Source organism: Leucoraja erinacea, chromosome 19 (assembly GCF_028641065.1).
Source record: "Leucoraja erinacea ecotype New England chromosome 19, Leri_hhj_1, whole genome shotgun sequence".
Classification (NCBI taxonomy): domain Eukaryota; kingdom Metazoa; phylum Chordata; class Chondrichthyes; order Rajiformes; family Rajidae; genus Leucoraja; species Leucoraja erinaceus.
Genome location: NC_073395.1, coordinates 28641019 through 28656289, shown reverse-complemented (window position 1 = coordinate 28656289; position 15271 = coordinate 28641019). Strand labels below are relative to the sequence as shown.

The 15271-nt window shown below is 42.5% G+C and overlaps 1 protein-coding gene across 2 annotated transcripts in view; it reads right to left on the bottom strand.

The window, feature by feature from the left end:
• Positions 1-15271, bottom strand: part of LOC129706433 (leucine-rich repeat-containing G-protein coupled receptor 5-like) — a 135916-nt gene that overhangs the window by 17089 nt on the left and 103556 nt on the right. Inside the window, exons 6-13 of one of the 2 annotated variants that reach the window (XM_055650737.1) lie at positions 13135-13206; positions 7298-7366; positions 4314-4385; positions 3542-3613; positions 3362-3430; positions 3197-3268; positions 2375-2440; positions 52-123 (exon numbers count right to left, since the gene is read on the bottom strand). In XM_055650737.1, coding sequence (XP_055506712.1) covers positions 52-123; positions 2375-2440; positions 3197-3268; positions 3362-3430; positions 3542-3613; positions 4314-4385; positions 7298-7366; positions 13135-13206 — 564 coding nt within the window. The remainder of the gene's footprint in view (positions 1-51; positions 124-2374; positions 2441-3196; positions 3269-3361; positions 3431-3541; positions 3614-4313; positions 4386-7297; positions 7367-13134; positions 13207-15271) is intronic. The other variant, XM_055650738.1, reaches the window with a different exon arrangement.

Below are 15271 nucleotides of genomic sequence, written 5' to 3'. Positions count from 1 at the left end.
TTCATGTTCGTAAAACAAATTGTCCAAGGACCTGAAGCATAAGCTACTCACAGTGATCGCAGGGCGGTGAGCTGCCAGAAAGTGTCCTGCTGGATTTCATTAATCTTATTGTGATGCAGGTCACTGAAAATGGAAATGGTTTGAGAAAAGAATTTTAAAGAGCAGACTTCAAATGTCAGAGGAATCTTTGTTTGCTTAATGGTAAGAGGATTCCAGACGGATCGGAAAAACACTGCACACACAACGAGTGGCATTTTCCTGCAGGCACCCTTAACTCATGCTTACCATAAAGAGGCATAAATTAATTCTCCATCGGAGAAACAGTCAAGCTTACTTAGAAATTCTAGTTCTACTGCAGGTTTGACAAGCAGAAATGTAACCCTGGTACCCCCTCCCCAACAAACACAGCCAGACCCCAGTCTGCAAAGAATGGACCCTTCTGCACCCACTCCTCCCCCATTCACCACTTCCCACCTACTTAAAACAAGATTCCAGTCTGAAAAGACTGGACCCTTTCCCACCCCAACCAACAACTCACATCCACTCACAGCCAGACCCCAGTCTGCAAAGAATGGACCCTTCTACACCCACTCCTCCCCATTCACCACTTGACACATACTTAAAGCAAAACTCCAGTCTGAAAAGACTGGACCCTTTTCCACCCACCCCTCTCCAATCACCACTTCACACCCAATTACCCACACCCTCTGTGCTGTACAACATCATTTCTCCATCCTCAACAATAAAAATAGAGGAGGTGGAGAGGCTTTTCAGAAGACAGAAAAGTCAGAAATCTCCAGGACCGGACAATGTTTCCCCCTCTACTCTCAAACTATGTGCCGAACAACTGGCCCCGGTCGTCACAGATATTTTCAACCAGTCCTTGCAAACCTGCACTGTCCCTGCCTGCTTCAAAGTCTCTACTATTGGCCCTGTACCCAAGCAGGCAAGGATTACTGGTCTTAATGACTACAGGCCTCTCGCACTAACCTCTGTAGTGATTAAGACCCTTGAAAGGCTTGTGCTGGCCAAGCTGAAAAATATCACCCTCTGCAGTTTGCATATCGGGCCAATAGATCTATGGATGATGCAGTCAAACTGGGCCTGCGGTTCATCCTCCAGCACCTAGACCGCCAGGGGACCTATGCGAGGATTTTGTTTGTTGACTTTAGCTCTGCATTCAACACCATTGTGCCAGAGCTACTACACTCCAAACCTTCCGAGTTGACTGTGCCTGAACCCCTCTGTCGGTGGATCACCAGCTTCCTGACAGACAGGAAGCAGCATGTGAGGCTGGGAAAGCACATCTCGGACCCGCAAACCCTCAGCATAGGAGCACCGCAAGGCTGCATACTCTCTCCTCTCCTCTTTCTACACCAATGACTGCACCTCCACTGACTCCTCTGTCAAGCTTCTCAAGTTTGCGGACGACATGACCCTGATTGTACTGATCCACGATGGGGAGGAATCTGCCTACATACAGGAAGTGTCACAGCTGGCATCCTGGTGCCATCGTAACAACCTGGAGCTCAATGCTCTTAAGACAATGGAATTGATTGTAGACTTTAGGAGAGCTTCCCCTCTCCTCACCTCACTCACCATCAACAACACCGCAGTCACATTGGTGGATTCTTTTAAGTTCCTGGGAACTATCATCTCCCAAGGACCTTAAGTGGGGGGCTACCATCGACTCTACAGTCAAAAAGGCACAACAGAGGATGTTCTTCCTCTGGCAGCTGAGGAAGCACAGTCCACCACAGGCAATGATGGTCCAATTCTATACGGCCATCGTAGAGTCAGTCCTCACCTTCTCCACCGTGGTCTGGTTTGGCTCAGCCACCAAGCACAACACCCGGAGGCTGCAGCGAATCGTCCGATCAGCTGAGAAGGTTGTTGGCTGCAACCTTCCCTCCATTGATGAACTGTACACTGCAAGGGCCAGGAAGTGAGCGGGCAAGATCATCCCTCTCACCCTGGCCACAAACTTTTTGACTCATTTCCCTCTGGAAGGCGACTCCGGACTGTCAAAGCTGCCACAGGCAGACATCAAAACAGCTTTTTGATAGTAGCTCTGCTCAACAACCAAAAATCTGTAGCCTCCTTTTGCTCTGGTATTTTATTTAATTCACATGTTTAATCAATAATGTTTTATTATTAATGTGTAATGTTTTATGTATCATTCTTAACTGTCACTGTATGTCATGTTGTCACTTGCGGGTTGTCCATGTTTGTGAATATACTTGGCCAATAAACGTAATCATTCATTTATTCAATCATTCATTCATTCATTCATTCATTCGTTCGTTCATTCAAATGCGAATAATAGAAATGGAGTAAACCATCTCAGTACACCGTAGTCTTTGATCCAACTTACAGCTTCTGAAGCTTTCGGCAGTCGTAGAGACTTGGTAGTTGCTCGATCCAGTTGTAAGACAGATCTCTGTAAAAACATAAGACCATTTAAACCATATAAAGGGTGCAGATACAGGCTGGGAGTGCTATTTTAGATTTTTTTAAACATAAATATCACAATTGAAATTGTGAAGTTAAATAGTCCAGAGGCATTAATATTATGTAAAACATCACATTCAGCTCAATGAAAATTCATTACTGATTTTCGTTGAAATAAACATAAAAATACAATACAGTCAACAAAATCAACAGCTTATCCTCATGCCCATGACTGTATCCACCTACAGTTGGTCCATTTACTAATATGTTAGTTTTTCCTCATATTCTCTGATCCCCTTCGAAGCTATGTGTAAACCAGCACTTAGTCAAACACGTAGAATTCCCTTGAGTGACAATGTGAAATAGGCAACACTGCACAAGCGGATTTTTCTATTTTCCCTCCGATTATTTTTCATGATTTTGTTCACAGCTCCAAAATCAGCAGCGGCCTTGATCTTGCCCAAATCCCCACCCACACTTCCGCGAGCCAAAGTGGACGAGCGAGCAAGCATTGGTTTAAATAAACGGATGCCTGTTTGTTCAGTTTGTTGAATACCAAAATGTCCAGAAGGAATATGTGCCCTCCTTATTAACACAGGGCGAAGGAACAGTAATTCATTTTGCCAAAGTGATCATCTACTTTATAATTCTTGAAATTCTTTAAAATATCAAATATTTGATTCCAGAATTGATTCCAGAAGTCATTTATAGACATTGTCTAGTGAAGAAGTGATAAGGGACTTACAAGACTTGAAGATTTGGTAACTGCTTGCAAATGGTGCTTGGAAGGGATGTAATTTGTGTTCCCGTCAAAGTCCTGACAAAGTAAAAGCTGTTACTCTTGATGCATTAGTTGATCGCGTGTCTCTTACAAATATATTTAGAATAAAATTATTGATGGCAAACTTACAGACTTTCCAGATTTATGGCTCCAATAAGGTCAGGAAATTCTGTTATTTTTGTGGCTCCATTAAGTGAGCTAGGGTGGGAAACAGAATCAATATTTAAGAAACATATCTTGCCCCCTGTAAATGTTGGGGGGGGGGGGGGGGGGGGGGGGGGGGGAACTTCATTTTACAGGTGTACTTACAGTGTGCGTAACTCAGGTAAATGTTGGAAAGCTGACTTGCCAACAAACTGAATGGGGTTGTCGTAGAAGTGGCTGTGGAGGAGAAACACTGTAATCATATCTATGTTTTCAACAGTTTAGGTTTAGAGTTATTATTGTCACATGTATTGAGGTACAATGAAAAGCTTTGTTTTGCATGCTAACCAAACAGATCAGATGTGCCATACATAAATACAATAGTCAAACTCAAGTATAATAGGTAGAGCAAAAGGGTAGATATAGAGGGCAGAATGTAGTTCTCGGTATTGTACGAGAGGGGAGAAGAAGGAACGAGCAAAGCGAGTCGTCTTTGATTATGTTGGCTGCTTTACCAAGGCATGAAGTATAGATGGAGTCACTGGTGGAAAGTCTAGTCTGTGTGGTGAACTTGACTAAGTGGACAACTCTCTGCAATTTCTTGTGGTCGTGGGCAGTGGGAGTCTCAGGAATGGTCATTGGTTCAACAATCTTTCCATTCATGTTTGACCATCTCAAATTAGACACAAATGAGCTAAATGCATGACTAAATAAAGTTTATTCAGTATTGGACCTGGACCTGGACCCTAAGATCCATCTTTACATTCATGTGGTTTCAGGGTCTTTCCTCATGTATTTGACCTTTCAAAGAGCAACATATCACACATGCTTGGATTAAACTCCATCTGCCTTTTCTTTGCCCATATCTGCAACTGATGTAAATACCCCTGAATCCATTGGCAATCATCCAAAAAGTGAATGTTGCAAGAAAACTTACATTGTTACAAGTGACGGATTGCCAGAGAATGCATGATCAGGGATCGACTCTATGTTGTTGCTGTGAAACCCCCTGAAAGATAATAATGACACACAATAATCTTCATGTCAAGACACATTTCTTATTTCAATACATGCTCAGAACTTCCAACTTTTATTTCAAACCATTGGTATTCACTTGCTGATCTCTAAGTAAGGGATCATGTTATTTCAGAATCCTGGCTTTCTAAAATACAGTACAACTCATTTGAGAATTAATGCTCCCTTGCAGTTCAGAAGGAATTCTTGTGTGAAATATTTTGAGATAATCTGATACAAAGTGTTATCTTTACCAATGGCACAACTTTGTTGGTCTTGGCATCATGTTCAACACAGACATTGTGAGCTGAAGGGCCTGTTCCTGTGCTGTACTGTTCTATGAGAAAATGCCACTAACATTAATTGCTAGTTATCAGTCTTGACTGGTTCAAACATCCTAAGGCAGAGATCAGACCAAAGCAGAATCAGGTGAGCTTTAGGAGACAATCAAATGTTAGAAGAGATATGGAAAGCAGAAGGAGTTTGGATGGAGTCTCCATGGCTGTTGGAGCAAGGTAGCTAAAGACTCTGCCCCTTCCAGAGGGGCTGGGGAAAGAGTTAAAGCAGACATAGGCGAACAGTATGATCATCTGGAGGCAGTGTCCAGAAAGGGGGCAAAGTCCCGAGGGATGGAAGAGCTAATGGAGACTGGAAAGGTCAGGGTATTGGTTGCAGGTGTAGGAAGGAACTGCAAATGCTGGTTTACACCTAAGATAGACACAGAATGCTGGAGTAACTCAGTGGGACAGGCAGCATCTCTGGATAGAATCTCTGAAGAAGGGTCTCAATCTGAGAACGTCTCCCATTCCTTCTATCCAGAGACACAACCTGTCCCACTGAGTTACTCCAGTCTACTGGATGCAGATCTGGATGTGTTGGGATTAGATAATGTAGACCCCCAGAGGACAATGAAACGTGCATTGAAATAGTGAAACCATGCATAACTGACAATGGAATTCTTTTTGCTCTGTTGTTTTTGTTGAAGGGTTGGCTTCAAAATTCTCATAATACTGATCCACATGATAATCTAAGTTCCTATTTGAAATGGAAGACCTTCAATTTTCTTCTTAAAAAGGAAGCATTCTTTCTCTTATTTATTCTGTTCATACCTCTGATCTTCCGAAGTTGTGGACCTTCTTTGGACAATCTGCTTCTGCCAACATGACTTCGGACTGCACTCAGGAGCTGCGCCAGGATGTGTTCCACGTTTCTTTATGCCAATTTTTCCTTTGCCTTTCGTGAGAAGAACTTGGCATTTGATCAACACCTCCTCTTGCCCCGCTGTACAGTAATCCTCCAGTAGTTCTTTGTATTACATCAGTTGAAGCATCCCAAGGGCTATAGCAGGCTTCTGATTATTTTTGAGTTCTTTTCAATGGCTTTAGCCAGGCCAGCCATAGTCTTGTAATCCTTAGTAATTACCTTTCTTACAAAAATGCAGCATCTTCCTCTGGATAAACTTCAGCACTAATTGCTCCGCGATTAGTAACATTCTGATGACACAGCACCTGAATGTTCAGCAAGGCCGATAGTTTGTCATTTTGTTCACACATTAGACCCGAGTGGGATCCAAGGGCTGTGAAGGTGGGAAAGATATAGAGCTGGGGTCAGGGTCTTTCTCTGGGCCAGATATGTGACGGTGGTGGGGGTGGGGAGCAGGACCGAGGGTCTGGAACGTCAGTGTGTTTGTGATCAGAGTAAGGGTCCCATGCTTGTAGATTTCACACTCCCTTTAAACCTACTGGGTGCACTGAAAAAGTTATGACACCACTGATCTTATAGAGGTGCATAAAATCATAAGAGACATACAGAGTCTCTTGCCCAGAGCAGGGGAATCAAGAACCAGGGGACATAGGTTTAAGGTGAAGGGGAAAAGGTTTAATAGGAGTCTGAGGGGTCACTTTTTCACGCCACGGGTGGTGGGCGTATGGAATGAGCTGCCAAAGGACGTAGTTGAGGCAGGGACTATCGCAACGTTTAAGAAACAATTAGACAGGTATGTGGATATGACAAGTTTAGAGGGATATGGGCTAAACACAGGCAGGTGGAACTAGTGTAGATGGGACATGTTGGCCGGTGTTGGCAGGTTGGGCAAAAGAGCCTGTTTCCACACTGTATGACTATGACTGTGTAACGTAAAAATAAAACAGATTGGAGTATCACAGGAGTAAAAACCACAAATCCTGGAAATTGTCTAGTCTAGCACCACCATAGGATGACAGATTGTTGGAATTTCACTTTACATATATTTCACTTTACACGGATGGCCAGCAATCTTTCACATGACCAATGGTTTTAGAGACCGCATGATTTGTAGTTTTTTTTCAAAGGAAAAAGCAGTAAAAAGTTGTAAAGACAATGAAGATAACAAAGCAAGTCATAAACGGTTGTTATTAGACCCCATCTGTATTTGCTTGTTTTTTTCTTCTGATTTTGGTTGTCAATTCCAAGATCGGAGTCTGTTTCATCAGATTTTGATGATGGAGCTAAATGTTTGAACTTACTTGAGATAGGAATGTAAATGCCAGTTATACGAGCAGAACTAGTTTGTTGCTTCCTTTAGCAATATTGCAAACGTGTGCAAAAAGAAAGCCCTCACAAAATTGACCTGCCGTAGGTTCCCACATTTTGGGTGGCAATGGGGTGACATCAGGTGTTCCAATGGACTGGAAGTCACACCTCAGGCTCTTTTGTAGATGCTGCCTGCCCCACGTGCTCAGAAAGTTGTGGTGTGGTAGGGAAAAAGCCTGACTGACCAGGTCCCAGACCCGCACACCCATGCACTCTGTGAAGTGAATGGGGCCACCTCGGTAGTACACAAAGGCGTTAACATTATCTGTGTTTACTTGAGTTGTAAAGCTACATCAGCCCGCTGGGCTGCAATGCTAGACAGCAATGGATACTTACAGTTCTTTGAGATTGGCTAAAACCTTCACAGCAACAGGAAATTCATCCAGATTGTTATAGTTCAAGTCTCTGTATCAGGAAATGGGAAAAGGCCATTTGCAGATGTGAGCAGAATGAATGTTGCTAAATTTCACGTGAATCCAAGATAGTCAAGCTATTAATATTTTAAGCATTTCATTACAACCCCACTCTTCAGCACATCTTAAAAGCGTGCACATTTTAGCAGAAACAAAGGAATAAATGAAATTATGTAGTTATTCTATAAATGATAATATACAGTACTTATATCTGTAGTTATTTTATAAACTGTCAGATATTTAAATAGTTGAAGTAGACCATTTAATCTTGATTCATTAAGCTGTGACTGTCTTTAAAAAATATTTACATTTTAAGAAAGAAAGAGATTTATCTGTTTTCTATTAATGTTGTGAATCAGTCATCTGCATCAGCATTCCTGTAGGGTCTGAGATGACTTGCTCCTACACAGGTTCTATGGGTAATTACACAGTTGCGATCAATGTGTGATGCCCATACTCTGGGTAGGACTGATGGTGCATGATGGGGTGTATGGGAGGTTCTGTACCCCTTCTACTGTTTGAGCATGGGGCGGCACGGTGACACAATGGTAGAGTTGCTGTCTTACGGCGCCAGAGACCCGGGTTCCATCCTGACCACTGATGCTGTCTGTACGTACATTCTCCTGTACGTTCTCTTGTGCATTCTCCCCGTGACCATGTGGGTTCCCCCCGGGTGCTCCGATTTCCTCCCACGCTCCAAAGATATACAAGCTAGTAGATTAATTGGTTTCAGTAAAGATTGTAAATTGTCTCTTGTTTGTACAGATATCACTGGTCGGCGCAGACATGGTGGGCGGAATGGCCTGTTTCCGTGCTATATCTCTAAATTAAACTAAACTAAACATAGTCTGCACAACGTCCCTTCGTGAGACCTGAGTTGCTCAGTGCCATCTTGCATAATTCACCTCCATATTGTGCACTTGTGGGTGGATACACCACGCCAGGATTCATGTGCTAAGACCTGATTAGTTGGGGTTGTATATTCCACTGTGGGAGTATTGTTTAGAAATTGTGGTCTGTGAGCTCTAATTTTGATTACCGCACGTTAGCCTGTCACTGAGAAGCCTCTAGGTATGTCAGTGAGCAGGAAATGACATGCTTGTCTTGTGGCCAAGCTAGACTGCGGACGTGCTTAGTGGTCACAATGCACATGATGAGATTCGGTGCCTGAGGCCAAGTTCGGTCCCTCTTCCAAATGGGTCTCAATGTCTCTGAAAGATATCAGTGCGATTAGTTTCCATGGGGATTCTCCTGATCAACAGTGGAAGCCTAGAACTATGACACAAGCTCCATTATTGATGTTTAATGAGTGATATTAATGAACCTCGATGGTAAATCATGCTCTTTCACGCTAGATTCTAGAGAGCCATCATAACCCATACGCCTTGGTGGGTGGTCATACCCATACAACTATGTCATAACCCATAGAATAGGTGTGGGAATAAGTCATCCGAGACACTAGATCCTAGAGGGCAGCATGGTGGTGCAGTGGTTAAAGTTGCTGCCTTACAGCGCCAGAGACCCAGGTTCGATCCTGACTATGGGTGCTATCTGTATGGAGTTTGTAGGTTCTCCCTGTGACCGCGTGGGTTTTCTCCGGGTGCTCCGGGTTCCTCGCACACTCCAAAGACTACAGGTTTGTCTCACGCATGTAGTGTAGCGCTAATGACCGGGGATCGCTGGTCGGCGTGGACTCGGTGGGCCGAAGGGCCCAGTTCCTCGCTGTATCTCTAAAGTCTAAAGTCTAATGTAAATCCTGGATGTTTCCTGCACTCTTTCATTGGTGTCATTTTTATACGGCCCTTTAAGTACCAATGTACCAAACCTGTCTTTTGTGCCGTAATTTAATGTTAATATCATTTCCTTTGTTAATCTTCAGGGCAGAACATTCACCTCATGAACATTTCAATCAGGAGAAGGGGTAGGCTACTTGGCCCCTCAGGCTTGTTCTACCGTTTAATAAAATCATGACTGTTGATTCTAACCACACTCGATAACCTTGGGAATACAGTGTTGAGGTTACAGTCCTGGCTCTACATTGATGCAGGAGACCCTGTCAGCATTGTTCACTCCCAGCCATGAACTGGTTCCAGTTCTCCTTAATTTGAACGTTGAAATTTCCAAACTCAAAGCTTCAGTAATGTAAGCAGCTGTAAATTATTCAGCAAAGGACACTGCTTGCTGGAGTAACGCAATGGGTCAGGCCACGTCTCTGGAGAACATGTCCAAAGGACATAGGCTCAAGGTGAAAGGGAAAAGATTCAATAGGAATCTGAGGGGTTACTTTTTCACACCAAGGGTTGTGGGTGCATGGAACAAGCTGCCAGAGGAGGTAGTTGAGGCTGGGACTATCCCAAAATTTAAGAAACAGTTAGGCAAGTACATGGATAGGACAAGTTTGGAGGGATATGGACCAAACACAGGCAGGTGGGACTAGTGTTGCTGGGGCAAGTTGGGCCGAAGGGCCTGTTTCCACACTGTATCATTCTATGAATCTATAACATAGATCATAATCATACTTTATTAGCCAAGTATGTTTTGTAAGAATACGAGGGATAGTCCCAGACTCTCCGAATTATGTATTGTTGATTTTGTTTCATTTTATTTATTGTTTGTAATTTGCTTGTTTTGACTGTAAAGTGTCCTTGAGTGTCCTGAAAGATGCCCATAAATAAAATGCATTATTATTATTATTATTATTATTATTAATTCGATTTGCCGTTGACGTTTCGGGTCGTGACTCTTTTTTTGTAAATCAGCATCCTTGTTTCTATCGTGAAAATTATTCAGGCCAATCCAACTTCACTGCTGAGATATCTTTGAGTCCCACAGATATGTTCCAAGTTGTCTAACATTTATTGTTCAGTCTGAACAGACACCAGATTTCATTTCTCGTTCGCTCAGCTGATTCTGTTTTCTAATAACCTTCAAAACCAACAGCCAGTGTCAAGTTCATTATTAATCACTCTCATTCGGAGGTGCAGTTCTCGAAAACCACTTTCCATTGAACTTCTGACAAGTACACACGCTCATTGAACAAAGGCTGATGACGGCAGGCCATTTGGTTTCACTCCATATTAGCCAATACAACACTGGTGGTCTCTCATCTTGCTTACATGATACTGTTCCCACAACCATATAACTGGACTCATTTATTTATTGTATCTCAGATGTCCTTTTGAGATGAATTGTTCTTATAAAACGTTGTACAGGCAATGTCTTAAAATGATCTGCCTTGGCTCAGCTATGATTCTTCTGCCTTTGAGCCACAGCTTGCGGGTTTTATATCCACTCCGGAAATTAAGCAGAAAATTTTAGGTTTACACCACATAGGGTCTATTAAATGGTGCATTAAATTCAGGCCTCATTTCCATTCTCAGATGAATGTATAAAAGTTCCAATGAACAATAATTAAAATTGGATTTAGTTTAGTTTAGTTTAATTTAGTTTACATCATGAAAACAAGTCCACGCTGACCAGCGATCACCCCGTACACTAGCACTATCCTACACATTAGGGATAGTTTACAATCTTTACCAAAGCCAATTAACCTACAAAACATAGAAACATAGAAAATATAGGAACAAAGAAAATAGGTGCAGGGGTGGGCCAATCACCCCTTTAGGCCAACGCCACCATTCAATATGTTTATAGCTGCTCATCCAAATTAGTACCCCATTCCTCCTTTCTCCCCATATTCCTTGATTCCGTTAAGAGCTATATCAAACTCTCTCTTGAAAAACATCCAATGAATTGGCCTCCACTGCCTTCAATGGCAGATAATTCAACAGATTCACAGCTCTCTGGGTATAGTTTTTCCTCATTTCAATGTCCTACCCCTTATTCTTATACTGTAACTCTGGTTCTGGACTCCCCCAACATCGGGAGCATTTTTCCTGCTTCAAGCCTGTCCAATCCCTAAAGAATTATATATTTTTCTATAAGATCCCCTTTCATTCTTCTAAATTCCAGTGAATATAAGCCCAGCCGATCCATTCTTTCATCGTTTGTCAGTCCCGCCATCCCTGGAATTAACCTGGTGAACCTACACTGTATTCCCTCAATAGCAAGAATGTCTTTCCTCAAATTTATATACTCCAGGTGTGGTCTCACCAGAGCCCTGTACAACTGCAGTAGGACCTCCTTGCTCCTATACTCAAATCCTCTCGCTATAAGGGCCAACATGCCATTTGGTTTCTTCACTGCCTGTCCTACCTGCATGCTAACTTTCAGTGACTGATGTACAAGGACACCCAGGTCTCGTTGCACGTTCCTTTTTCTTAATCTAACACCATTCAGATAATAATCTGCTTTCTTGTTCTTGCCACCAAAGTGGATACCCTCACATTTATCCACATTATACTGCATCTGCCATGCATCTGCCAACTCACCCAACCTTTCCAAGTCACTCTGCAGCCTCATAGCATCCTCCTCGCAGGTCACACTGCCACCCAGCTTTGTGTCATCCGCAAATTTGGAGATGTTATATTTAATTCCATTGTCTAAATCGTTAATATATATTGTAAATAACTGGGGTCCCAGCACTGAGCCTTGCGGTACCCCACTAGTCACTGCCTGCCATTCTGAAAGGGACCCATTAATTCTCTATCAATGTCAAGTAAGTTCTCTATCAATGTCAATATCCTTCCCCCAATACCATGTGCTCTAATTTTGCATACTAATCTCTTGTGTGGGAACTTGTCAAAGGCTTTTTGAAAGTCCAGATACACCACATCCACTGGTTCTCCCTTATCCATTCTACTTGTTACATCCTCTCAGAATTCCAGAAGATTAGTCAAGCATGCTTTCCCCTTCATAAATCCATGCTGACCGATCCTGTCACTGCTTTCCAAATGCGCTGCTATTTCATCTTTAATAATCGACTCAAGCATCTTCCCCACTACCGATGTATGTCTTGGGAATATGGAAGTAAACCGGAGCATTTGGAGAAAACACATGTGGTCACAGTGAGAACGTACAAACTATGTACAGACAGCACCAGTAGTCAGGATCGAACCCGGGTCTCTGGCGCTGTAAGGCAGCAACTCTACTGCTGCGCCACTGTGCTAATGGTGTGGATTGGGGGATAAATGATGGTCAGACCACTGGCGAATCCGTGCCATATATATTTGTACAAGGTGCCACCCGAGTCAGAGTCCTGACTTGCACTCTCTTCTCTCCTACTGTGGGCTAGATTTTATGCTCAAGTCTCTTGGAATTCAGCCCATAAATTTCTTATTCAGAGATGTGTTGGGTACCTATTGAGCAAGGGCTGCATTTAATTAAGTTGGTGGGATGGTTTTCAAAACAAAGAACATAGTCAACACATAAAAATCTACATAGTTCCTTTTGCACACACATTGCCGAAATAGCTCAAACATCTGAAACATTTAACGTCCGACTTAGAATACAATAAAGCTGTCCAGTTAGTGCTGGCAAATATTTTTATGCTTGCATAGTTACCATTGTAGGACTAATTAAACACTACAAACATATTGCTGTGCAAAAATGTATGCCTTTTATATACATTTTAAATTTATAGATAACTTATCATTGGCTCTTGCTAGCTTTCCATCATTGCTAAAGTATGTGTTAGACGTATATGTTAAAGCAAAATCATTAAAAAAATACAGGAGGTGTTTTCTCACTGCAGTATACTTAAAAATATTTTAATCTTTTGAGTTTTTTCCTCAGAATTTTGGTTTTATATGTTGAAAATTAAATTAAAAAAAAAAAAAAATTAAGACGAGGTTAACTTACAAAGTTTCGAGGCTGTGGAGACCATCAAAGGATTTTTTTCCCAGGGAGCGGATGTGATTGTTATGGAGATGCCTATAGGACAACAGTAAATGTATAGTGAAGGACAGACAATGTGCACAAGCAAGCTGAAGCAAACCTTTCTCCCCAGTGGCTTCACAAGAACCTTGTGCCTCAGCCGTAGACACAAAAAGCTGGAGTAACTCAGCGGGACAGGCAGCTTCTCTGGAGAGAAGGAATGGGTCTCGACCCAAAAGTCACCAATTCCTTCTCTCCAAAGATGCTGCCTGTTACTCCAGCTTTTTGTGTCTATCTTCACTTTAAACCAGCATCTGCAGTTCCTTCTTACACACTTTGTGCCCCAGTCATTGCACACAATCGCTTCATGCAGGTCAGGCAAAGACTATTAGTTGTAATGGAAGCCATAGCTACTACAGCAATGCATGAAAGTCAAAATCAGTTTTAAATAGTTTGAAAATGATGCTAGGTTTATGCTCGACAATTACTTCAGGTCAGGAAAATGCAATTTATAGTGATAATCCCCACATCAATACAGTAGTTCAGTTGCTATTTATAGTCATTACAGTATTGCATTAGCAAGGGGCATATGAGGATTGTTTCCAATCCTTTTGCAATGTGTCAGAAGATTCACATTAGACTTTATGGATTTAAAGCCCAGGTTAAACCAGATGGCAATAAAACCAAGGATTAGACTGTTAATGTATTTTACAAAAAAGGAGAGCTACTGTAAGAACTCTGATCAGAACAGCAAAGGTCAGTGGATTCCAAAGTAAATAGCATTAAAGATTTGAAATCTACGCAAAGAATAGAATCAATATCCAACAGGTGTACTCTGAAGGAGTTTACTAATTGCATTTTCATGCAGTTTAGTGGTGTATAACAGTGTAATATAGGTCATAATACATTGCGCAGCTGGTTGAGCCACTGCCTCACAGTGCCAAAGACCCAGTTTCGATCCGTTCTTTGGGTGCTACCTGTGTGGAGTTTGCATGTTCTCCCTGTGACTGCTTGTGTTTCCTTCGGGTGGTCTTGTTTCCTCCCTCATCCAAAAGATGTGCGGGTCTGTAGGTTAATTGGCCTCTGTAAAATCACCTGCTTGTGTAGGGAGTGGACCAATGTGAATGGAAGATTGACGATCAGATTGTGCTTGGTGGGTCTAAGGGCCTGTTTCCACCCTGTATTTCCAAACCAAATTACTCTTCAACCTTCCAAATAATCACGAAATGGAGGAACACCAACGCATCAGCTCATTCATCATCAGGCAATACAGGAGACAAGTCACAGAAGTAATTGATCTGTGAATGTTTCCAGCTTCCAGTGGGCAAGTATGTCAGAGGGTGAAATGTGCTTGACTTTTCTGCCAAGGAGATGTAGAGACTTGTGGAAGTTCTACCACTGAATATGAATAATATGTCAACTGTCAGGATATTTAAATAAAGCTTCCCCAGCAGATTGTAAATGTCGCAAAGTTCGAGGAGATTAATTAGTTCTCACCACAGGAACCCGAGTAGACCAAGCAGTCCCTTTAGTCTGTTCTAACCTTCAATTACATCACAGCTGATCTCTATTTGCTCCCGTCTGTTGTTAATGTAGTGGTGGGGCTGTGAATCACTCTTCAGATATAGCTCTCCTTTAAGGATCATTTATTTCCTTTACAGCTGTTCTTTCAGGTGGTGAGCCCCACCTGTTAAAGAGGCATCGCAGTTGATTTCACTGTTAATGCATCTATGGGTAAGAACAATCTGCTAGAGAGTATATTTTGGAACATGATAGCTCTCCCTGGAAACTAACTGGCCCATAATCAACACCAGAAGCAACCAGAACAAGTTCTGTGAATTAAGTGCTCCACAGTGAGCAGCGGTAGAGTTGCTGCCATGCAGCGCCAGAGAACTGGGTTCGACCCTGACTCCAGGTGCTGTCTGTACGGAGTTTGTGCCTTCTCCCCGTGACGGTTTGGGCTTTCTCTGAGTGCTCCGGTTTCCTCCCACACTCTAAAGACGTACAGGTTTGTAGGTTAATTGGCTTTGGTAAAATTGTAAATTGTCCCTAATGTGTAGGATAATGTTAGTGAATGGGGTGATCGTGGGCGGCATGGGCTTGTTGGGCAGAGTGGCCTGTT